This window comes from Odontesthes bonariensis, chromosome 8 (genome assembly GCF_027942865.1).
Source record: "Odontesthes bonariensis isolate fOdoBon6 chromosome 8, fOdoBon6.hap1, whole genome shotgun sequence".
NCBI lineage: Eukaryota > Metazoa > Chordata > Actinopteri > Atheriniformes > Atherinopsidae > Odontesthes > Odontesthes bonariensis.
This window is the reverse complement of record NC_134513.1, coordinates 13,165,711-13,189,738: the sequence shown is the minus strand read 5'-3', so window position 1 is coordinate 13,189,738 and position 24,028 is coordinate 13,165,711. Positions and strand designations below refer to the sequence as shown.

General features: G+C 39.7%; 1 protein-coding gene across 2 annotated transcripts in view; it reads right to left on the bottom strand.

Moving 5' to 3' along the window:
* The window catches only part of cacna2d4a (calcium channel, voltage-dependent, alpha 2/delta subunit 4a), an 87,698-nt gene extending 64,674 nt beyond the window's left edge, over nt 1-23,024 (bottom strand). The window contains exons 1-16 of one of the 2 annotated variants that reach the window (XM_075471787.1): nt 22,517-23,024; nt 18,734-18,930; nt 13,628-13,709; nt 10,022-10,138; nt 9,858-9,917; nt 9,601-9,763; nt 9,379-9,510; nt 8,901-8,961; nt 6,946-7,096; nt 6,141-6,215; nt 3,355-3,444; nt 3,071-3,184; nt 2,859-2,937; nt 1,819-1,952; nt 423-500; nt 157-237 (exon numbers count right to left, since the gene is read on the bottom strand). In XM_075471787.1, the coding sequence (XP_075327902.1) occupies nt 157-237; nt 423-500; nt 1,819-1,952; nt 2,859-2,937; nt 3,071-3,184; nt 3,355-3,444; nt 6,141-6,215; nt 6,946-7,096; nt 8,901-8,961; nt 9,379-9,510; nt 9,601-9,763; nt 9,858-9,917; nt 10,022-10,138; nt 13,628-13,709; nt 18,734-18,909 (1,593 nt within the window). In that variant the 5' untranslated portion in view covers nt 18,910-18,930; nt 22,517-23,024. The remainder of the gene's footprint in view (nt 1-156; nt 238-422; nt 501-1,818; nt 1,953-2,858; nt 2,938-3,070; nt 3,185-3,354; nt 3,445-6,140; nt 6,216-6,945; nt 7,097-8,900; nt 8,962-9,378; nt 9,511-9,600; nt 9,764-9,857; nt 9,918-10,021; nt 10,139-13,627; nt 13,710-18,733; nt 18,931-22,516) is intronic. The other variant, XM_075471788.1, reaches the window with a different exon arrangement.
* Nucleotides 23,025-24,028: the final 1,004 nt, after the last annotated feature.

Below are 24,028 nucleotides of genomic sequence, written 5' to 3'. Positions count from 1 at the left end.
AATCCTCTATCATCCCAGAGGCAGATATATCAGGACACCCCCAGAGTCCAGAGGTCTATGCCCCGACAAGCTAAAGCTCTTTTTGAGTTACATAATATTAGACGGGTAATTTAATGTCATGGCTGATCGCTGTATGTTGCTGTATGTTGCTTTTACCTTGTATCTTGGCGCTAATCTCATCAGTTCTCTCAAGGCCACATCAGTTCCTACAACTCCCAGCAAAATTCCATGTGATAACTAGTGACAAAAAAAAAAAAAAGTTCAAAGCAATGGACAATATGAATCACTCTCCAACGATTTTCTTTGTTTGTTTGTTTTAAAAGGTGCTTACTCATGCATTCCTGGAGGATATAAACAACTCATGTACTATTTAGGACACAAACACACAAGTTCGGGCAGTGATAAAAAAAATTTAAACTTACAGTTTCCTCCTTCTTGCTGAAAACAGGCATGGCTACAGAAGTCATCATGAGCAGGCTTTGTGCCTGAGTGTTGAATAGCTGTAACATACGGACACACAAAATACACTTTCATTTCTCACTCCTATAACTTTAAGTAGCATGTGTTTTACCAGACTAAAAAGGAGGTGAAGTGGAGGCAACTAAAACAAGCTAACATATTTAAGTAAATAAATAAAAATGAATAATAGTTTCAAAACATAAAATAAAACATCTGGTTTTAAGATAAAAACTAAGACTATGCTTAACTATCTCTATATAGCTATCTAAGGACTATGCTAACTTTAGCATTAGACTAATGAGAAACTACAGCAGACAACCAAACATTGGCTGTTGTTCTATGCAAACTAAATACCAAGCAAGACACTGCAGCTACTTTACAGTGAATTTGACAGTACATGGCTAACATATGCAAAGTAAGCTAAAGTTTCATTTTTTTCATATGATTACCTCGTCTTTATTGGGGAGCTGAAGGTGGAGGTGGAGGAGAGGAAAAACATGAGCATGAAACGATATGCAACAAATGGAAAGGATGATAATGGATAATAAATTAAAGAGGAAGAAACGGCAGATAAAGATGAAGCTGTAACTGGATACAGAGATAGAGATTGAGACTTCTTGCTGGTGTTCTAGTCGATGTTTTTTCCAAAGCACTGCTAATGATATTGGGATAAATTAGTGGTAATTAATGTAAATTGCTTTGTTTCAATGATAGGGAGCAAATACATGAGTAACTGACATGCATGTAAATTCACTCATTTACCAGCCCACGTTGTCTAAAGGAACTGGAAGTGTATAACATTTTGTTACAATAATAAATCTGGTGATGAATTTTCACGTGTTAAAAGGATGCACAGTAACACACCCATTGGGATGTCAGCTGTAAAAATGGCTGGACCCTGATATAAGACTAGAAGCAGCAGCTATTGTAATGTCCTTTTCATTTTCATGAACCTTTGTTGTTTAATCCTTACCAAACCCAAATGCAAACGAATGAAATTGACTGTTGACCTCAAATCTGTGTGAGATTAAATGCTTGATGCGGAACAATGTCCCTCTCTGCCGGCTGGGGCTAAGTAAACTTGCAAGTGGGAGGTTGCCTATCTCCTTTTATTTATTTATTTATTTATAAATGGAGGTTGCAGCTTTTCTTTACCAACTACTGTTGCATTACTTGGAGGAAAGGCTGTGAATATTTTTAATACTTTAAAATTGTGAAGAGAGGAAAAGAAATTATGTATTTTTTTTTAATGTTTTCATGATGAGGGACACTGTGATGAGGCATTCCAGATAATACTGAAGCAAGAAGGCAACATGTGTGGCCTAACATGCAGGCTAAAAGTAAGAGAAGTACACTAACCACACTGTCCATATAGGCCTCAGTCCATATTATGTCATGGTCGTGGTTGATAACCATTGGTCGGCTGAGAACATGGAGGTATTCCATAACATTTTCCTGGACATCAGCCAGTGTGGATATATGCGTGTAGTAGCCTGCAGGAGACACATATGATTTAAAGTATAGGACCCTTTAAAATGCATAAAGAACCAAAAAAAATTAAATAAATAAATAAATATATATATATATATATATATATATATATATAGACCAGATTATCGTTCATTAAAAATGATAACGACAGCCTGACTCTCTCATTGATGCAAATATATTTTGACATTCTTTAATGCTTGGCTTAGGCTAAGGTTTATGTCATTCCTACAAGTGGGAAACAGTGACGTCAATAAGCTGCCTGCAGTGAAGCTGCTCAATAACAACAGGCTACTGAAGCCCTGCCAGATATGAAAATAGGAAAGTGTGCAACGTTTCTTCCTTTGTAACATTTACAAAGAGTGTCAGAGCTTAATCATTAGGTAGACCCTTATCAACAAAACGAAGGCTTTTGCAAGAAATCAACTGGGGTTAGGGCAAATACCAAAGCAATAATTTCTGCTTTACACAGGCATTTTGATACTTTCAACTGTGTATACAACGGAAGGGAGTGCACCTGTTACCCATAGCACACGCTGCCACACACAGATATGGCTTTTTTTTTTGGCGAGGGATGAATTTACAATGTGGCTGTGCTGATAATCGGTTATGTAGTCATGGGCTTTAATGCGCGTAGAGCAGCAGAAAGACATTATTTTCTGGTTCGAGTGGCTGCATGACACCATGTAATTCACAAGAGGGCAGCAACTGATACCCAGTTCAATACAGCATCATTTCATAGCACACCTCATCTCACTTTGAGCATCATGAATATCAGACAGTTGTTGCTGTGCTTCTTACATCCATAAAATTGCCCAAATGACTCAAACCTTCTCAATAGATTAAAGATTTAAAGAATACAGATTTGCCTCTTTTCAAAGCATCCAAAATGAACACCATCTGGTTTTTACCCTTGTTGTTGCAGGCAATCCATTTGACATTATCTGCAAACGTCATTTCACGTCCAATTAGGTAAGTGAACACTCGAACCTGGAGAGACAAGCAGGTTTTGTTCATGATGATGTGTTAAGAACCACACACAATAATTACTCCAAACACATTGATGAAAATACAAGTTATTGGCGTCTGTATTATTCCATGTTTGTGTTTCTGTGTGTTATACCCGTCGTTCAGGCCAGTTAAACTCTTCAAAAACATCCTGGAAGTCCTCCATGGCGCCGTCTGTGATCAGCATGATGGCCTGGTTACACAGGCTGCCCTGCCCCAGGGCAGCAGCCTGAACACACACATAGGCAAATACAATTTATTTAGTTTTGACAATTGGTACTGAAGAAATCAACTGATGGAGATCTGTGAATTGCAGATATTGAATTTCCTATCAAGGAAACCCATTTCATTGAAATGCGAGACATGTTAAGAACTACTGTACACTAATGAAGAACACACCTCATTAAGGATCTTGAAGGATTCCTTCATTGCATTTTTTACTTTGCCTTCTCCTTTTACATGAAGCCCGTCCACCAAAAGCTTGAAATGCTAAGAAGAAACACAAACAAAAATGAGTCAACATCTTTCGTCTATTTGGTCAGATGAAGGGGAATCGGTCAGCAGAAAAGGAGGGGGTTGGATGCGTAATGGAGAGAATGTAGTGGAAGGATTATCCCTGGTCCCCTGGCACACTAACCAATAATAGCAAAGTTACTACAACGCCAGGAGGTAATCGGGATTAATTAACACATGCACAAAGACTCCCACGCACACACAGACACACAATGAGGAACGGCTACTATGTTGTATGTTCTACCACTGTGTAGGAAGGAGTCTAACCTTGTCTTCATGGGGCTCTTACTTTAATAAAAAAAATGTAAAAAATGTGCAAAGCATCTTTGAACTGTCATTTTATTTAAAATATTTGTTGGTTTTTGCACAGTAAGGTATTATGTAATAATTATGGAGTGACCAAGAGTCAGATTTTCTGCTGACGCGGTTATTCTTCACTACATTGTGACATTTGCAACCCTGGTCAAGAACTATCCTACACAGAATCTGTCCAAACTGAACTGAAATAGCTGAGAAACACACACACACACACACAATACACACATTGGTATCAGTCAGAGCTTGTGCAAACTCGTTCTGACTACACTGACTGGCCCTTATTACTGTGTGTGTTGCTGCTTGAGTTTATGCAAGTGAGCCAGCCAACATCTGTAAGCCCGTTCTCTCACAGCCTGCCCCTCTATGCATTCAACTAATCAAATACCGCGTTTACAGGTCACATGATGTGCTTAAAATTGTCGGCGGTTGGCGACCTTACCTGATCTGCAATGAATACGGAAAGTAGGGCATACATCCAACACACAAACACACACACACACACACACACACACACACACACACACACACACACACGCACACACACACAGACATGCTAAGACTGAGCAGACTGAGCAGGTGTTGGGAAAGGAAAAACAGGAGAACAGATGAGGAGGGGAAAAAAAAAAAAAAAAAAAGAAAGCAGCAATGAAGCAATTAGATATAATCAAAAATAGCAAGATGCTGAGAGAGATGAAAAGAGGAGAAAGAATATAGATTCACGGACAGATTAGATGCAGAGAAGTGGAGGAGTGATAAAAAGATAGAAAATATTTGGATACATGTTCAAACACTAGTTGCAGCAGAACACAATAAGCTACGTTTACTGCAAATGTTTTGAAGTTCTATATGATTAATCATTTCAACAAAAAGGTCAGACTATGGTAGTGCTTTACATTAAATACTGGTAATTATAGGATGATATAACGTAAAATTAGATGACAGCCTCGTATTAACACAGGACATATCTTGAAAGTATTAGATAAAAATGAACGGAATGGTGTAAATAGGGGCCTAGTGAAAAGGGTAATGATGAATAGTTAGAGGACAAAACGATTTTGGAACAGTACCAGCAATTTGGGAGCAATATGGAAATGGGACAGTAAGTAGAAAACGTTCAGGTTATGTGGATTGATAATATTTTGGCTAACATCTGCCGATCTCTAAAATAACAAAAATTCTTGGAGTTTAAAATGGATAATTTACCATAAAATCTAAATTGATAATCTCAGCACATTATTGCTGTAATTCATCATCCTGTGTGTTCCCAATGTTACATATTGCGGACAAATAATTACAATTCAACTGATCAGTTTCTGACTTCTTACCTGAAAACACTTATATCAGGGTATCAGGGCTAAAAGCTAAATGACTTGTTTCTGTTACATTTCAAAGGGAAATTTCACTAATATTGAAATCCAAGCATGAAATAAATACTCATAGAAATTATTTGTTTATCTGTACCCTGACACTTGTAGGGACATTAACATTTACATATTCTTAATCTAATATATTGTTTCTCTGACTAAATGAACGTTGAATTTCCAAACCGTTGGTTTACAAAAGTTTCATTAGTGTGACATCCATAAGCACACTATGACTCAGATGCAAACACCTGTAAGGGTTACAGGGGAAAACAAACATACTTATTGCAAAATGTCAAAATAGCTTAGTTGCTTTCTAGTAATGTACAATTCTAAGACACTGTGTAATAAAAGTTTTTTTTATTCCAATAATAAAATACCACCTTTACCAAATTATCCAGCCTATTCAACTTAGGATAAAATTTAAAAATGATCGGTTAGTGTATGCCTTTAAACAGAAGAGGTAATCTGCGCTAATCGGTGTATGCTTTAAGACGCATATACTCAATTTTAAATTGCACAGAAACACAAGAGAGAACAAACGCATCATTCTTTTTATTTTTGGAACACAAAAGAGGATGAGTTTCTACATTTTAATGGTAATTACCAATTCTAAAGTCTCCCACCTTTCACATGACCATTTTTGACCATATTCTGAAAATGACACAGATAATTTAGTGGCATGATATTAAACAATAAATAGTATTGCTTATCAGTGTGCAATTACATAAATGTCAGTGTGCCATTCCCCGGAAAAATACTCTGCTCTAACCTGGTCTTTGCATGAGTAAATCGTGGTGTTATTTAATTATCAGCCCTTTAAACTGGTGCCCAACTATAACCAGAGACCGTGACAGCACACTCTCATTGGGATGTTTTAATTCTGACGCAAGTCTTTGCGGTTAGGGGATTAGGAAGAATGGATCAGCAGAGAGTAATTGTATCAATTAGCAGTGAGCCCATTTGCGTCTGCATTTCATGTGTGCACGTTACCTCTCGGTTATCAAGATCAGCCTGTACCAGAATCCCCTTGAAGCAGGGCTCCACGTAACGAACATAGTCACTGTACTGTGGTGAAAAAAAAACAAAAACAAAGCATGTGAGCCAATTTAGCACATGATCGGCATAATAAAGAGTCAACAGGATTAAGAGGTTACAAATAATTGCTATTGAAGTTTTACTCTCGGCAATCGATGACCTGGAATATCACACATTTAATTAAATTGCTAATTCACTCCAGCAAGTGTCTAATTCTGCAGCACAAAGTAGTTACATGTAATGATCTGATCTAAAGTTATTAAAATCAATATCACAAGTACAGCACATGTTACCAGTGGATGTTATTTTGAACATTTCAGTGTTCAAGGAGGACATTTAGACCATATTCTTAGAGAAAGCTGGAATATTTCTTTTCTGCATGGACACTGTGCCAAAAGGAGGGTAGCTGTAAAGACAGCTTAAGGGCAGAGGATTTGCAGGAAGCATATGATTACACGTACGGTAATACCAGGATAGAGCATGCTAATTACATAGATTCATTTGTAGCAGAGCTACAACCAGCCAAAATCGTAACACAAATTGACGCGTTAAAGCTTTGATATTACTGAATATCAGTGATGTGATCAAAACGTTCCATTTAAGCATACGTGTTAGTCTATGTTCTGTGCATGTATGTCAGTTCAAGACTGTTTGTGTGTTAGGGTGTTAATCTCCAAGTCACATTCATCAGGACTTTTATACACAGAGTCTCAGAATGTTCATGTGCCTCTGTGTTTTATGTAATTGTGTTTATACTTACAGCTATGATGTTAACAAAGTCATTTTCTCCCAGTGTGTCCAGGATGGTATTAATTGTATGTTTGGCTATTGTCAGTCTGAGTCCCTTCATACTGCCACTGACATCCACAACAATTATCACGTCTTTAGGAGAAGTGGCCGCTTGGATATACCTAAAAGGACAAAGATGAACATGGTGTTATTCACTAGTTGTCAAGGTAAAGGTAAAGCAGACAGACTTCAAGCTTTATCCCTTTATTTGTTCCTCTCTTCTTCCGTTCGAGCTCCTCATCATCTCCTTATCATCGTCCCCTGATTTCCAAGCCAATTAACATAAATGAGCTTTCCCCGACAGCAGCTTTGAATGGAAGCTTTTCTGTCCTATGCTGAAAGGCTCCTTGATTTCTGCTCTCCAAGACAGCAGTCCAAACATCAGACTTTCTTTAACCTAATTGGCACTAAAATCTCTTGCTCTCCTGATAGACCTTTTATAGTACAGTGAATGACATAAATCTCTGTGGTTTCACAGCTTAAACAGCGTCTATGCATGAAGGCATGAATTAATATACAGTATTCATTCTTCTCTCACACATCTCAATCATCATAAAACTATACATGTGTGCAGAGACCTGAATTTCACTCCCATTTTTAGTCACAGATGGATGCGGACACTCCTCTAATTATTCATTTGCACGTAAAAAATCATTTACAGCAAAACTAAATAGGCATGATGGCCTCATTAAAGCAACATTAGAGTAGCACAGTTTTATTGACTGTGAAACTGAGACACTCATCAGTGAAGTGCAGAATACTACATACATTTTTTGGTGTTTCAGTTTTGGAGTCGTGAACGAAACAAAAATTTGTTGGATGGAAAAAAAAACGGTAACAGACATAATAAGGGCTGTAAAGTCAAAGCAAAGGAACCTGCAGGGATTAAAAATGAAATGTTTGGATGACAAACGAGAGAAAATGTGCATCAGCTCGCATAAAGACAACATCAGAACGATGGATGAACACGTAGCCCATTGAGTCACGCAGACTTGTGTGGAGATGACGAGTATGGAGACACAAATGTGCAGATGGAAAACAGTTTGTAGTATGTTGGCTGTTTCCTTTGGAAACCTGTAGCAGCACATGAGCCAGACTTATGCCATAAAACCAGAATAACCCCCAAAATTCACTGTTGTACTATTTCAGTAAAATTATTCTGTTTTATGCTAAGTTGAGTGAGTTGTCTTTTGTTTCATTTCCACTTCACTATTTCAGGGTTCTATTGCTCTGAAAACATATGTATGTGCGGCCTGAGAGAAGGACAAATCATGTAGGAGAGGTGGAGGTGTAGAAGGATAGTTATTACTGTTTTTCATAATCCTTTCAAGTGTCTCTACCAATAGAGCCCATGGCTAATTGGTTTGGCCTTACAGTTGTGGAGCTTTTATTCTGGTACGACTGTTCTTCTTTTAAATGGTCAATTAACGGCGAGTTTTCTGGCCAAATTGACATTAACTGATGCCTGCAAGTTCGGACTGATCAATGCCATGTTGTGTCACACGATTTCTGGTAAGAATTGCGTGTATAGGCAATTAAACAGTCTGATTCAGGACATGAACCGCTAGTCAGAGACTTTCCCTCCCTGAATGCTCTGCTGCTGATTCAACATAATCAATTTGTCAAACGATCGCTAATTAGGGCAGACTGGTGTTTACTTGACAAAATGAGATGAGCTGAAAAAGAATGTCTTCATCCATAGCAACTCAGTGGTGTTTTGTGACTGCTGACATGGAGTGTAAGGGGAGCACAGCTGGGATTCAAGGCTAACAAGTTGAGCTGGCACATTTCACTTATGAGTGCGGAACATCTTGATGATGGGATTCTTGGAAGCACCATCTTACATTTACAAACTCTTTAGAGAGCTACAATTAATCAAACGTCAATAAGAAAGTAGAACTGATGTTGGCAGGAGTGTAGCCTTACCAGTTTCGGTTTCTGCTGTCAAAGGTGACCACGCCATTTTCATCTGGAATCCACTGGATCCCTGTCAGAGGTGAAAAAGGGAAGTCATTTTAAGAGGTGTTTGGACTGTTTGGACTAAAATGAGGTTGTGCTAGATGGGCAGCAAGTCAGCAAACAAGTTGTGCCGAAAAAAACTCTGCTAATTACTCTGCACTCTTACATGCGCACACACACACACGCACACACACACACACACACACACACACACAAGGATAAACCTGCACCGACATTCTCACTCAGACTGAATCATCACATTGGAAAGACAGCTTCTTGCATCGTCAGTTGCTGTGTAGGTATACTGTTTGACTTGTGCAGCTGACTGTTTATCTGCACCGCTGCTTATGTTGAATTACAGTACAGTTGAAGATACGTTCTGCTGAAGTAGGTTAAAACTGTGTGACGTGCACAAACTGTTTCAAGCATAAGCGATTAAGTGTACCTGGGTACAGCCTGAAGAAGCCTGTGGCGCTGCCGAAGTACTGCCAGGTGAGAGTTGGATCTTTCTGGAAGTTATCGATGAAAATATCGTTCAGAGCCTCAGACATGTAGACTCCATTCAGAATATCTTGATCTGCAAAAACAGAAAAAAGGAAGAGAACTCTTATGATACTCTTGTGCAAGTACATTATATGTGCCTATATTCAGGCATTTTATTTGTTACCTCGATTGTAGACATTTGTAGGAACTTGTATGTTACTCAGCTGCGTGTTGACTGGCAGTTTATTGAAATGTTCATTTTCCTCCAAGGCAAATTCCCCGCCGAGTGGTATTGGATCACCATCTACATCCACCGTGTTGATCAACAGGGAGTTAAAGTAGTCAAACTAGAAAGAAAAATGAAAGAACCGAATACCACTGAATACCACAAAAGAAGAATATCTAGCATAGAACTGTGCAATACAGGCAAAAAGCACATACCTCAAGTGTTTCATTGTATTCGTGGTGAAGATCAGCATCCTCTGCTACTTCTGCTAACCTCTGTGACAAAACACACTGTGTCAAAGACCTGGCTGTTGCTTCAACTTGCTGCAAAGCCAATGCAGCGAACTGGTGTTTGCTCTTCCAGAATGTGGCAGCATTACCTTCACAGATTTCATTTTCCTCCCAAGCATTTCCTCCATTTCCTCAGCAAACTTCTTCACCAGCTCTTCACCGTCCACCTCCTCCATCTTCACCGCACCCTCAACATCTTTGTATTTCTAACAGAGACAGATTTTCTTTCATTAGCTGCTTTTCACCAAAACTTACCTGTCATGGTTTTGGATTTGTCATATCAAATCGTTTGTTTTTGTCTCTTTACAGAGACATTAAAACAGTAGAAATAAAAAGCACGATTTAAATCTTAAACAAAAAAAGAAAGACATAAGAACAATAGATAAAATCAGTAGTTAAAATATGATTAAGTTTTGAAACTCAAGCTTAAGATTCAGAGATGTATTCAAATGCAGCTGAAAATAGGTGTGTCTTCAACCTGGACTTAAATACACTGAGTGTTTCAGCTGATCTGAGGCTTTCTGGGAGTTTGTTCCAGACATGTGGAGCATAGAAGCTGAATGCAGCTTCTCCATGTCTGGTTTTGACTCTGGGAACTGATAAAAGACCGGATCTAGATGACTTGAGGGGTCTGGAAGGTTCATACTGGGTCAGGAGGTCACCGATGTATTCTGGTCCTGGACCATTCAGAGCTTTATAGACCAGCATCAGAACTTTAAAGTCTATCCTCTGATGGACAGGCAGCCAGTGTAAAGACCTCAGAGCTGGACTGATGTGGTCCACTTTTTTGGTCTTAGTGAGGACTCGAGCAGCAGAGTTCTGAATAAGCTGCAGTTGTCGAACTGACATATTAGGTAGACCTGTAAAGATGCTGTTACAGTAATCAAGCCTACTGAAGATGAATGCATGGACTAGTTTTTCCAGGTCCTGCTGACACATCAGATCTTTTAACCTTGATATATTCTTAAGGTGATAGTAGACTGACTTTGTTATTGCCTTAATGTGTTTTTCCAAATTTAGGTCTGAGTCCATCAGACTTCTGGCCTGGTTGGTAGTTTCTAGGTGTATAGATTGAAGCTCTGTGGTGACCTGTAATCGTCTCTCTTTGGCTCCAAAGACAATTAGTTTTGTTTTTGTTTAGCTGGAGAAAGTTGTTGCACATCCAGTCATTAATCTCCTCAATGCATTTACCAAGAGCCTGTACAGGGCCTCGGTCTCCTGGTGACATTGTAATGTATATCTGTGTGTCATCTGCATAGCTATTGTAGTTTTTTTTTTTTTTTTTTTTATAATCTGTGCCAGTGGGAGCATGTAGATGTTAAACAGAAGAGGTCCCAGGATGGAACCTTGGGGAACTCCACATGTGATTCTTGTCTACTCAGATGTAAAGTTACCTATTGACACAAAGTACTTCCTGTTCTCTAAACTGTTCTCTATAACTGTGACCTGAACAGGGTTTTGCACATGCTAAAATGACCAACAAAATGACCTGGGGTCCCAGGGCGTTCTTTTCCATGTTTTCTGGCTTATGAGCAGTGTTAAAACAATGTATCATCACCTTAAATGTCACCCAAGGCTAGAAAAAACAAACCAAACAATCCATGTTTTAGTGTTTTTATGCAGAAGGAGAAGTTTTTTTCCCTCAAAAAATTTTTTTTCCACAACCTTTTTTACTAAAATATGACAACGAACGAAAGAGTGTGTTCCCATGGGAGCTAAAGTGTGAATGTTATCCCCCATGAGCATCTTAAGTTCAAAGGCTGAAGGAAGAAGTTATCCACTTGTACTCTGTTATTGCTTCAGAGATAGCTTCAAGAAAATCTGTTTTTGGTTGCGAGTTCAAGTTGACCCTTTTTCAACCTCCCTAAAGCCCGGCAATCTTGCATCAGTGGATGCAGTTTGTTCTCCTTCCTGACCAGCAACACAGTCGGAAAAAAGTTCGGATTTATTCCCTCCTCATCATGGATGACAGCTTTAAGAAGAAGAACCAGTAAACGCTGGCTTTGCAGGGAGACTTAAGCTAAAAGTCAAGGTGGCTCCAGCTTTAAAAGGACACAAACCAGAGCCACTGCAGAGCATGAAACTGGTTTCTGGCATACAAACTGATTTTAGAACAAACATTAAGGTTAAAATAAGTAAAAAGGCCACAGAGGGGACTAACGGTACTATGTGATAATAAATTTATATAAGAGACGACTTAATGTATCTTTTTGTTGCTTCTAAAACCACTCAGTTACTCACACAAGCAAATGCAAAGCTGTGGATACTGAGCACATTTACCAGGCACAGACATCCTGCTTAAATCTTCATTGTGACGGTTTGTCATGCTGACATTCTGGCTTGAACACTTATAGTTGAATCCAATGTAGTGTGTTTCTCAACAGTTTTTCTTGTTTGTGTTGTTGTAGCTTCCTAGCTGGCAACTGGAGTAGTGTGCATTCATGGGTTTAGCCAGAAAGCCCCTATATATATTTAACTGCATTTTTTCTGGGCCTGTCTGATAGTGAAAAATAATTAAAGCAAATCTGTCAAAAATAACTGAAAGATTTCCCATGATCACTTTCACAGATGATGTTTTTCATTTTGCTCCTTCCTCCCGTGCTTTTAAGCTAAGACAGGCTCAAACAGGAGTCAACAGATATAAATGAGGGACAGGATTATAAAGAGCTCTTTGTAGCCTACAGCAAATAACAATAAAGCCCCATTTGCAGCAAAGGCAAAGCAGTAATATTTTTTTTTATGATCTTCAAACAGGAAATCAAACACCAAATATCGTACCCGGACTGCTCAGGCAAGACAACAGAGTCACAAAATGCTCCATAGATAACTATGAGAGCATTGATTAGACAGAGGTGGGTGATTAATGGCTTTCTGTCATAAGGATTAAACATGAACTGGACGCCGTTTACTGTGCTGTTCAGGAAACTAAAACCACTTACAGAAAAACTACAGTATTTTACATTAGTATTATCTGTATTTAATAAGTATATTTCTTCCTTATATCGTGCAAATCACATAGCGGTCAGACCTTTGTAAAGCCAGTTTAGTTAATATTCTGTAGTACAACAGAAAAAGTTGATATGTGTCTGTGAAGACCCAGATTGAGTGTGGCAGATGGTGGGCCTGCTAGGGATTCCGCAGGGTGGCATGCAGAGAAAGATTGCACGTACTAATTACTAAAAGACATATCTGAATGGTATTTGGGTTTAGTGTTTCACCAGATTGGGCTCTGGGCTTCGTACAGATGTTGTACAGAAAATGTATGCCAGTCAGCAGTATTACTATTGGTTAATGGAACAAAGTGGAGGAGGGGAAAAAAAATCCAGATTCAGAGCATTTCAGTTTGACATTACAAAGTCATATGTTCTAAAGCCAACTGGGATTGTAAGGTAGATGTGTCCGCCCGCATGCGATTGCCAGCAGCCAGGTTGTACACTGGTGAAGTTGGCGATTTTAAAAACTTACACAGCAAGCAAAATGGTGAGTGGAGGATGCAGACTGGGAGCAGAACTCTGATTATCCTCTTCTCTACCTCTGTGTTTATATGCAGTAAATGTTACTTATCATTTCAAAAGCATGTCAGTCTCCATCACAACCATCATCCACTCCTATTTTGCACATTCTGTCTGAAATAGAACTTCTGGAAATCTGAATCCCTAGAATGCCTTACTACATGAATGTGTTTGGTGCCTTACCTTCTGTAGAAGTTTAGCTCCAGAGTATCTGGCGGACAGAGCAGCTAACTCTTTTCCAAAGGAGATGGCCCACTGCTGCACACTGGACAAAGAGAAAACCTCATTAGTGACTCGCTCAAATCTATTGATGTTGTATGAAAGAAATGGCAAAAGGCTACAGGACAACCACCCTTAACAAATGGTATAGTTTTGGTGCTACCTTTCAGTGTCTAGTACAGTTTCTTTGTTCCAAATCCAAAAAGCTTTATAACACTGGAATAAACTTGATGAATATGTCTGGGGATGGATCTAAAAAGATTCTCTGTTAACATTCATTCATTTTCAATTCAAGTTTTAAACTGAAATAATCTCAAACCAAATAAATCTTTTTCACTGACACAAGAAAAACACAGGAAAGGACCAAACTCCCATTACTTACAATTAAGAGCTGCTGATTTTTTAACAAAAGTCAACAAATCATGCTCTAACCTCAAGATTTTCACCACAAACTAAAAATACACATGCCCATGTATCGAAGGAGACTACGAACGTACACAGTCAATCATGATAAGAGGTCCCTCTGCATTCAACAATAACAGATTAAAACAGATTACTTTGAAGGTGACAGTGGAAGCAGACTGTCTGCCAGGTCAAAGGGTTACTCTACTCAGTAACATGCAGTAATTCTACAAATCCTTCATGTGAATACAGTTGAGGTAAGATAATAGGGTACAGGATGTGACAGATGGCTTAACCTATGGGGAGTCAGCTTACTGTTAGATAGCAGCCAGCCTGCCAGCCTCAGTTCTCTGGGCAGGATAGGCTGGTCATTTGTTGACTTGTTGATATATTCATTGCAAAATATTGGTGCGTTCTTTCCAAAATGTGAGTGCTGATAGCGTAAATTTAATGACAGAGATCTTGGCCTTAATGTGAACTTGCTTAATGTCATGAAGACCCTTGGCCAATCACTTTTCAGTGTTTTAAGACGGTATCGATAATTTTCTTTTATCTAAGCCATTCAATAAAATGAACACAAATAACCACTGACAGTCATGTGAAAACAAAGTAAAGCCTCATTCAACTATGAAAAAAAATCTATGTCCACCCTCATTGCTTGCATAGGAATTAAAAAGAGGAAGTAGCAGCCAGAGTGCTGCTGATCAATTGTGCAAGTTTACCTGACAAGTGTAAGCACCTCTGTAAAAGTGGACATTTTGGCAGTTTGCTGATCTGGAGCATTCAGGAGTGTGTTAACACAATCTCAAGGACATCAGAAAGGATCTTAGAGAAACAAGTGCTGTTGCCCATGATGCCTGAAGCGTTAAAAAAGCCATTTCTAACCATTTTGAGCCCATCATTCCACAGCGAGAAAGATTATTAACAAGTGGAAAACATTCAAGACTGTTAACAATCTGCAAAAAAGAAAAAAAGAAAGAAATTAATTGTACAGAAAGGTTACCATTAGAAAGATTCTTCTCTCTACAAAGAACATGACAGCACAGCTTAGGTTTAGAGAGTTGCATCTCAACAAACCACAAGACTTCTGGAAAAAGTATCCATTGGTCAGATGAAACCAAAGTAGAGATACTTCGCCTGGTCCCATTTGGAGAAAAAACAAAAACAGCTTATCAGCACCAAAACCTGATAACAACTGTCAACCATGCTGGCAGAGGAATAATGACTTTCACCACAATGATGGAGTTAACAAATGAAGTCGAGGAGACGATTAAAATAAGACTTTTTGGTACAAAAGTGAACTTAGTCTTACAAGTGGACAATTTTCTTGTCAGTCTCTTAGAGAGATTACACAAAAACTGCAAAGCTGAGCTACTCCAGTGCTGGTGTGGAGATGTGGCATGAGGCCATTAAATTCTGGTGTCCACACCTAGAGCACTGGGATGTTGCCAACTGGTCAAAGCTGTAAGTGCTCTCATGCATGTCATTTAAAAGAATAATGTGGAATTTTCAAGATTGATACACATGAGTCAAATATGTCTACAGCATATCAGGGATCGACTGTGGCACGAGCCCATAGTTTGTTCACTTTTTCACATTCGAAAGCCTGCTCCTCACAAAGTGTAACAACATGGAGGTGACGCTGGACTCTTGGTTTAGAAATGTTGAGGTGATACCGGTGATAAATGTGCTTAATAGTAGTCTAAAATGGCAATTCCTTGCTGCGATGATGGGAGTGAGTTCAAAACACTTCATAACATCCATTTCTACTCTAACCAGTTTTTATGTAAATGTTTTTGCAATATTTCACAGGCCATGTTTTTTAAGGGCATTCATCCGTCATCACCACTCAAAAATTGTGCTGAAGCTGCCAAACAGGAAGGGATATTTCATCGTGATCAAAACCGAACATTCTACTGGACTATTTCGCAGCAATCGGCCAACAAAGGACAGCACAGGGAGGAAAACTTTGGAAAACAGCAGGAAGCAAACTGCTTTCAGTCCACATGCATAGAAGTGCATCAGACAGGACCCTATTTTGTATTTGAATTGTTACCTCAGAAATATTGTTCTAATGACTCTCTCTATTTTCACATCTGTCTCAAAGCAGGATTTTAAATTGACGAGTTTACCGTTAAACAAATAACAAGCAGGGTTTACATCAGAACAAGCCCTCTTTTGATTGACAAGTGACTATTTCATGGATGAGTGCGGTTTCCAGAGTCGTTTTTTCAGATTTGTCCCTCTCTGTAAGCATTCAGTTGAAAATAAAATGGAGATGATGGAAATTAGTAGTCCAAAAAAAAATAATAAAAAAGGTGCCATCGCTGTGCCTACAGTAAATGCTCAAAGCATTTGGCATGACAGGGAGGAAGCTTGAGTACGTAGGGAAAACCCATTTGGGCTCAGGAAGAACAGGCAAAGTCAAGACAGAGATAACGCAGCTGAGAAGCGGACCGGAAAGCATCTTGCTATAAGGTGACGGAGCTAACCTCCACACCACTGTGCCAAGTGTGGATTATCACTGATCCGTTTTTCTCAAGGCAGCATATGACGTTGCCACAGAGACTAAAGAGTTGACCTTCCTGAACTGAAATCTTCCAGTCATGCCATTGTTAACTTCCAAGGCCACAGTGCTGCAAAATCTTCCACAGGCAGAGTAATGCACGTTGTGCTCAGTGATCCATGTTGGCCTGCTTAACTTTGGTGTGTCAGTCACCTCAGCCAACTGACAGCGCACACACACGCACTCTTCGAGCTTCATATAGTGCTGCTTGAAAGTTTATGAACCTAAGACTCCATAACTTTGCAAAGCTTGCACTCTGCTAAAAAAAAAAAAAAAAGAAAAACTAAAACGTGGACTCAGATCGGGCTGACTAATCTATTTCTGTATGTCTATGTGACATTAATTCTCTGTCTCTCTGTCCCTCTATAACACACACACACACTCACAAATGTGTTGATAGGCTCTTGTTGACTGTTGACTGCATTGTATTGATATGTTGGTGTTTTTTGGCAGCAGGACATTCGAACGTCGTTCAAGCGTAAGAGCTTCCTCTGGCTCTCGGAGTGCAAACAAACAGCTTCTCATTCCCACAACAAGTCAATGTCAGAAAAACTGAACACTTATCTTAGACGGAAGCACTACAGCGCCGCCAATACAGCATGAGTTATCGAGCCTCCTCTGAGAGCCAGCCTTTTATATGCATATGGTCGAGGCAAAACTAGTGTTGATTGAACTGTTATATGTGGCTGAAGTAAGCAAGACTTTCCTCGAAAGGAGAAGGCGACAGCATTTTTGCATCTTGTTTATATGTAAATTTTCATATGTAGTTCTAACCTGCACTTCACTGGCAGCTGTTTTTCGGAAGTGTTTCTGAAGCCCTGACTGTTTTACATGAGGGCTAGAAGATCAAGGTCATTCCGTCACTGGTTTTCGGCCTCGTCCCGCCAGTTAAGCAACTTGCCAGAATTGTCTGAATCTTTTAATGAGATAATTCATCCCAGATGACAAAATCCCTAAATTATTTGCATTTTCACATGCATTAATGTCATTATTGAACTGTTGAATGACTATCCAATGTCTTCTCTTCTTCATAACCAGTAATATCACCAATTAGACAGTAGATCTATTATATTTTTGTTGTTGTTTTGCTGCCCCCATTTTTTGGATCGATATAACCGACATCAGTGATACTAAAAGAAAATTCTCAATTTCATATGCTGTCTTTGTCTTTTTTTCAATTCGAGGGTTTATGTTTCAGCATCCAAAAGTGTTTGCAGACTTTCTGTGACCAAACAGAAGGGAAACAAGAATATCTGTTCCCGATTTCATTTCCGCTTCCATCTGTGACCGCGCATATTAACCTTGTAGAGGAGGAATCACTCAAATCAGTAGACCTCATTGTCCAAGAATCGTGACAGTCTGTACAAAGCAACACACTGAATTGCTTGGATTCATTTTCTGACTTTATATGTACAAAGGTTGTTAAAAGGCTCACTGGCCAGTACTGTCATTCAAATTCCCAGTTGACTTATTACTATGGTCTTTGAAAAAAAAATACTTGAAGTGAGCAAGTACACGTTCCTATTTCACATGTCAGCTACCTATCTGTGCTCGTCCGAAGCAGCAGAAATGATCGTTTGGCAGCCGTCTGGACCCCACAGGTGACCAGATGGCCCATATGTATCTTGAGTAATCAGCCAAATTAGAAAGAACATTCACTCATATTGAGTCAACCATCTGATGTATGGCTTAAAGAAGGATCAAACAGCTTGTAAGCTTACAGGGGTGCACGAATATAAATGACCTAATAAGACTGTAATTGTGATGAAGCAATAGGTCGGTGGTTATCATGTGTCTTTATTTGCTGCTACATGGCAGCACAATGAGTCTCAATGGGAGAAGACGGTCATGCTATATAGACCTTATCAAGTGAATGGAGGTAAAAGCTCATGAGATACAGTGGATTTTAGTGGTTAAAGTCCAAGTATGAACAAATCAAGGTTTATGTGAACTTTTAAAAAAGTTCAGACAAGTCTTGTGGCTCCCAGGGAAAATAAAATTATTTTCTATCAAGGCTACATAAACCTTTACAGTGACATTAGATCCTGATCTTTCACTATCTGTTCCAAAAAGTAAAGGTTTCCCACTGCAGCTTTACTCACGTTTCTGGTGATATCTTCATCTGAGCATCGACAATCAGGCATAGCGAGCTGGAGAGGATAATCCACATCAGCATCATCTGCCTCCTTCTGTGTGGCCCACTTCTTTCTGATTTAATGGCATTCCCGACGATTCCCGCACCCCAGCGGCTCATCCCTGCAGCTGCTGCGATCTGCATCAGTCCATCAATTGCTGCAAACTGGCATCAAGAGAAAATGAAAGTGAAGTGGAAATTAGAAGTTGTCAGGTCGCAGAGTCTCAAGGTCACAAGTTGACAGAGGGACCTCAGCACAAGAAATGTCACGAATGGCAACCAATGGGTCCAAAGGCACAAGCCAGGAGCAACCGTTTTTATTCATGACAGTGGTCACAAGATTGTTCATGGCAGCTCTCACTTGCAAACAATCTTTTTAACGTATTCCTTCAATTTTAATGTGGAAAAACAGTTATATTCTTTACATCTCGGCTTCCTTGCAGTAGCTAAACTTTGCAAAAACTTTCTACTTACTCAAACAGCAGGTAGACAGAGGCATGAGCATTTTTCTATTTTACATCTCCACAACCAACAAAAGGGAAACATCCTTTGGCTGTTAAACGCTTCTGTATGTTCACCAGCGAGCTGCTAACTTTGACTGTCTTCTGATTGGTCCAGTGTACTGTGAGCTTTTAGAGCTTGAAAAACAGTTGCAACATTCTGGCTAAGCATGTGTCATCAGTATTGATTACTAGGTAAAGCTACCACACCTGCAAATACTGGACTTACCGAAAACCTAATGAGAAAAAGAACAAGACATTGTGGCAACTTGCCTGGAAGAGTAAATGTTGCAAAAAAAGGTCAAATCCATAGTGTTCTTATCCCTGAATCAGCTAAACTCTTCAAGGAGCGACAGTGAGATAAAGAGAATCTGTGACTGTCTAAACGCTGCTGGGGGATAACAAAAGATCCTGAAAGCTGCAAGAAGCAAGTAACAACAGATGTCAGCTAAAAACAGGTCACTGAATTAAGGCTGTAATTGGACTTCAAGAATGATACTGAGTAGATGCAGTCAGTGGAAGTACTTAAGGGATTTCTTCCCTGTGGAACAAAGAGTAAAACAACCCGACATATTAAAAGATGCAGGATTATTTAAGTGCTTTATAATTCCCAACAGAACAGCGCAGGACAGTACTCACATTATCATGTTGTCGAAGCTTTAAAGAGGCATGTCGGACTAGTACAAATGTTCAAATTCAACAAATGCAGAGTAAAAATATCTGACGGAGTGACTTGATGTCAGCTGAGCTGGTGATCCCGGCAAACAAAAGAGTCAAGAAAGCTTCTATCTCCGGTGTCAAAGGTCATTTCTGTGCTCAAGAGGCCACAGCGGAGTCTCGCCATCCTCCTACGCCTCCCTCTGCAAGACTCTTAACCTGATTTCTATTGCTCCCATAATCCACTTCTGCCTTCTGCGCCTCCTCTCTTGGAACCAGGAAGAAAAGTGGCCAAAGACTCGGGGCGTCCCGGTAAACTTCAGTCCTCACACAAATTCAGTCCTTCTCAGGCATGTTCGCAGACCTTAAAACACACTGAATGCAATCTTTCAGGTTTTTCCTCTGTTCCTTCTGCCGACCTCACGTCTTCCCAGGTCCAAAGGCAGAATCCCACAGCACAAGGAGGTGAATATGCAGGGAGTAAGATGGACGGACTGGCGGAAGGAGGGGTGGACGGATAGTGGGACTTCCTTTCTCTCCAGAGTATCTCTTGCTTCTCTCCAGCACCAGTTTATACCATAATCCAGCCGGGATTAAACCCCTCCTCCCTCCATCTCCCTCTCGTACTCTACACACATTGACACAGCCTCTCTCCCTTGCCTTTATCTTCTCTCTATCACTCTTTGACCCATTGCCTTTCACCCCTTGCTTTTCTTCCATAGTCGTGTTTCTCAACCCGTTTTTGTTGTCTGTTAATCTCTCTCATCAGATTTTCACCTGGTGTTTTGCCATTCTTCTCACACACAAAAAAAACACTTCCATCTCTTTAATTTGCCCAATTTCCCTCTGTTGCTTTTTGCGATGAACAAAAACTGGATAAGTGGCAGTGGTGTTGATGGATTGGCACCACGTTTTGGAAGAGAAAAGGAAGGAGGTACAGAGAACAAAAAAAAGAGTGAGAATGAGAGTCTTGTGGCATGGTTGTCGCATTTGTAGGGAGTTATGGATTGCTTGACATACTGAGACACCTAGTGGACTCTCAGTGACACACACACACCCGCATAAATGGACACACTCACATGCAAAGCGCTGCGTGCAGGTTTTTTGCAATGATCTAAAAAATTGCTCTTAGTTTTTTTTTATTTTTCAATCCTCATCTGTGCTGCCGATTGAGGTCATCTGCTGTCTCACATCATCTTGTGATCCGGTTTTATTTTATACAAAGTTGTGTGCAATATTCTACAAGTTTATTTCACTGCATCACAGAATGAGGGTAAAAAAAAAAACCCAGAAGAATGAATAATGTATGATAATGTTTGACAATGGGCTGTAAACATGGTGCATTCGTCTTTAAATTTTTTGTTTTACTTTTGATCTTTTGGCTTTGTCAGCTTTGAGAGATAATTAAGCAATATCGTAGCAAAGAATAACTGTTTAGAAGACTAATGCATGTGTTCACTCCGATTGCGTCACATTCTGCAGTTTTGCCAGGACCCGCTGGCGTCACTTACCAACACAGACGGCAGCCTCTTTAATGTTGGGTTTCATTTCATTTAATTTATCAGGTCAAATGACTCTGAATTTTGCACACACCTGCACATTCAGGCGTATGCTTTCTCACAGCTAGACAGTTTCAGTGTTCACATGTTCCGATTGTGATATATGCTGGCAATGATTTATTTCTGTATTAGTCTGGTTTTGTTGTTTTCTCTCTTGTCATGTTTTCTTAAAGTTTTGATGCGATTTGGTCCCTCGTGGCCACATAAAGTAATTATAGTAATAGTAGTAATAAAAGCCACATTGGACTAAATGTCAGGGAAAACACAGTCAGACACACAAACAGCACACTGAGAGATGAATACAGCTAAAAGGTTGAAATGCAAGTTGCTATGTCTCTGGGTTATGCAAGCACACATAGACACACATGCAGAGAAAAACATCTGCTCATGCTGTTACGGAAATGAAAATGCAATGAAACAATCTGGCAATCCACATAGAGCAATAACGCTGCAGTGAATGCACAGAGGGATCAGTTTTATGACACAGTTGAGATCCTGACGGTGACATGCAGCCACACACAGATGGACACGAACAGGCAAGAATACAAGAAATATAAATCCACGTTGAGACACTAACAGTGGAGCTCGCCCACTGACCCATATCACCGGAGACACGGCTGAGGTCTTTGCCCCTCTATCACCAACGTGGTAAAACTTTTGCTTAATTTGATAAGAGACTTTTGTTTCAAATCCAAAGGAATGGTGAAAGTTGAAATGCTCTCATTAGATATAAAAACTTATTTATAAAAAAAAAAAGAAAAAAAAAGGAAGATTTCTAACCCTTCAGACAAACTGAACCAAGCATGGTGAGTGAGTAATTCAACATACAAGGCTTCTAATGCAGGCAGCTTTGAATAGAATACTCTGGTTAGTAAAAGATCATCGAGGTACAAGTTGCCACTTAGTTTTAATTATATGGGTCAGGTGATGCTTTTCTGTTTTCTAGTATTTTTCTAGAAAACAGTGACCCACGCCAACTACCGTAAAACAACAAAAAAAAATCTACAGAGGAAATGAGTGTGCAGTATTACTCACCTGTGTGTCCCTGCAGAGCTTATTTATATTTCCAACTTCTGATGGACATGGGAAGCTCGGCTGCCTGATACCGATCCGAAGGTTAAACTCATTTCTTAAAAGCTGTGATGGATATATAAAAGCGGTTCATGTGGACGACTGCACGTCATCTTCCATCTGAGAATACAGTAGTAGCAAATGTGGGTTGGAGCCCGCCTATTTGGTCATGGACACACACACACACACACACAAAAAACAGAGGTCATTGATTACTCTAAGCCGGAGCTAATAGGCAGCCTTTAGTTTTAGCTCCATCAGCTAAACCAATGATCTGGAACCTCCTAGTCTCAGAGCAAAGAATGCTTGCGTGTGTGTGTCTGTGTGTGTGTGTGTAGGTCCCAAAAACACAAAAGATTTAGAAGGTCTTTGCAATATTAGACATGAGCTTTAGCGCTGGCACAGGAGCACTCTATCCTTAATGTTCTCCACCGTTTTTGGGCTGAAGAATTAATCTGCTCAGGTTTTGAACTCGCTCCGGTTGTTGCCACCGTTAATGTTAATCACAGTGTGTGATACCGTGGTGCTGTTGAGGAGAGGAAGCAGGAAGGAAGGGAGAGAAAGAGAGGCAGCCCAGTTCCCCCAAAGTGTTGAAAAAGTAACAAAGCAAAAGGACTGGATCGCCTGTCATGGGTTTCCTGTGTGTTTGGGTTCGGAGCTGCTTTAAGCGCCCATTAAGAGCCCTGATAATTGGTACTAATGGAGTTATATAAGGACTTTTGACATAAAGACAGCAGCCAACACAAATAATGAAAATTAGTAGTAATATAACTGAATTTTAGTGTAAAAAGATTAATGTTAGATAATATGGGAGGGAGAGGCACATAGAAGGCCTGAACTGGACATGCATAGAAAACAATGTTGTTGCTGTTTTTGCACTTTAAGAGCCCCATTTTCTTTTTTTCTTTTTTGTCCTTCATGGGGGAATTACATGGTCCACACTAAAGAAAAGACTTCTCTTGCACAGGAGACACTGCTCCTGAGCTCTTTGCATAACAGCTACTCAGCAGCTTGTTTTTGGCGTGCCTCAGAAACAGAGTGGCGCTGCGTTGCTCACCTCAGGCTGAGCGACGACAAACCATCTCGTTGACAAAATAAGGGTGAAAACTTAGGCTTCAAACTTTTCTGATGTGTGAACCATCGATCTTGGGCTCTTTAAACAGTTATCAAGGGAATTAAATTAGTAAAAAGTCCTGTGATATCATCGCAGGTCACACAACAACTCAAATAAATACTTTTATGTCAACAAGCTTCTCATTTAGACTTGTACTGTGTGCTGACCGTGAAAAACAAAGAGAGCAATTTCATGCAGGAAAAGCTAACAACGCGTTAGGAATTAATTGTCCGAGGCATTTAGTTCTGCCGGGTTTGTAAAGAGTGCCGATTAATTCCTGTGGACATCATGTTTCACTATTGATGGCAGCAACAGAAGGCAATAAAGTGACATTAAAGCAATAATGACAGCGCATTAGTGGA